This window comes from Volvox carteri (assembly GCF_000143455.1).
Source record: "Volvox carteri f. nagariensis unplaced genomic scaffold VOLCAscaffold_28, whole genome shotgun sequence".
Lineage (NCBI taxonomy): Eukaryota > Viridiplantae > Chlorophyta > Chlorophyceae > Chlamydomonadales > Volvocaceae > Volvox > Volvox carteri.
The window spans coordinates 19,320-20,078 of record NW_003307571.1 but is presented as its reverse complement, the minus strand read 5'-3'; the positions used below and the strand labels follow the sequence as shown (position 1 = coordinate 20,078).

Sequence of the window (759 nt, the reverse complement as noted above, 5' to 3'; positions counted from 1 at the left end):
GAGAGCGGGGAAGCGGCAAGAGGTGGATACGAATGAGACACGCACGAATGTCAAACCGGTACAGCATTCGTGCGTCAACACCCTAACTTATACCAGCGAAACCGGTCATACCGTTCATACACTCACCAGTGTAGATGCGAGGGACGCCGCCAACTTGTGTGGGAGTCGAACCCACAAGTGCACGGAATGCACCCAGCCCTGCAAGCGTGTCGTTGCGCGGCTAGACAGCCGCTCAACGCTGGCATTTAACGCCATCCAGGGGCGGCTAGATGGAAGTGAAGGGAGGGGACAGGTGCAAGCCATAGCAAAGTTGGACGACGTGCAGCGGACGGCAGCGCAAGTGGATGAACACGCAAGAACGAGTCATTCCTGCAGAGCCGTGATGAACGTTGTTCGACCTTCTGTCTTGGTGGTGATGGTACCGGTGACGGTGAACGAGTCGTAAGCAGCGTACGCCATACGATCATTATCGTCTGCAAAGCTGGCGCTGCCGAAGAACTCGTCGTAGTTCGGCAACTGTTGCATGACGGCGATGCTGTCAGTGCACACCGGATAACTGCGGCTGCCGATTGTGAGGACGAGCGGGAGGACCGGTAGTGAGCCGACTACAGTGACAGAAGTGGGGTTGGGTGACAGGGTGGCCGAGGCGTGTGGACCATCCGACGGTAAAACAAGGGCACTGCGGCTACGCTGCTCCCAAGCCAATACCATATCAGTCGTGTCGGCGGGCACGGTGGCTGCGGTAGTTCGCTGAACAGC

At 58.0% G+C, this 759-nt stretch overlaps 1 protein-coding gene across 1 annotated transcript in view; it reads right to left on the bottom strand.

The window, feature by feature from the left end:
* The window catches only part of VOLCADRAFT_92760 (uncharacterized protein), a gene marked incomplete at both ends in the record, with an annotated part of 9,234 nt that overhangs the window by 7,897 nt on the left and 578 nt on the right, over positions 1-759 (bottom strand). Inside the window, 2 exons of the mRNA XM_002952103.1 lie at positions 127-198; positions 399-562. Of these exons, the coding sequence (XP_002952149.1) occupies positions 127-198; positions 399-562 (236 nt within the window). The remainder of the gene's footprint in view (positions 1-126; positions 199-398; positions 563-759) is intronic.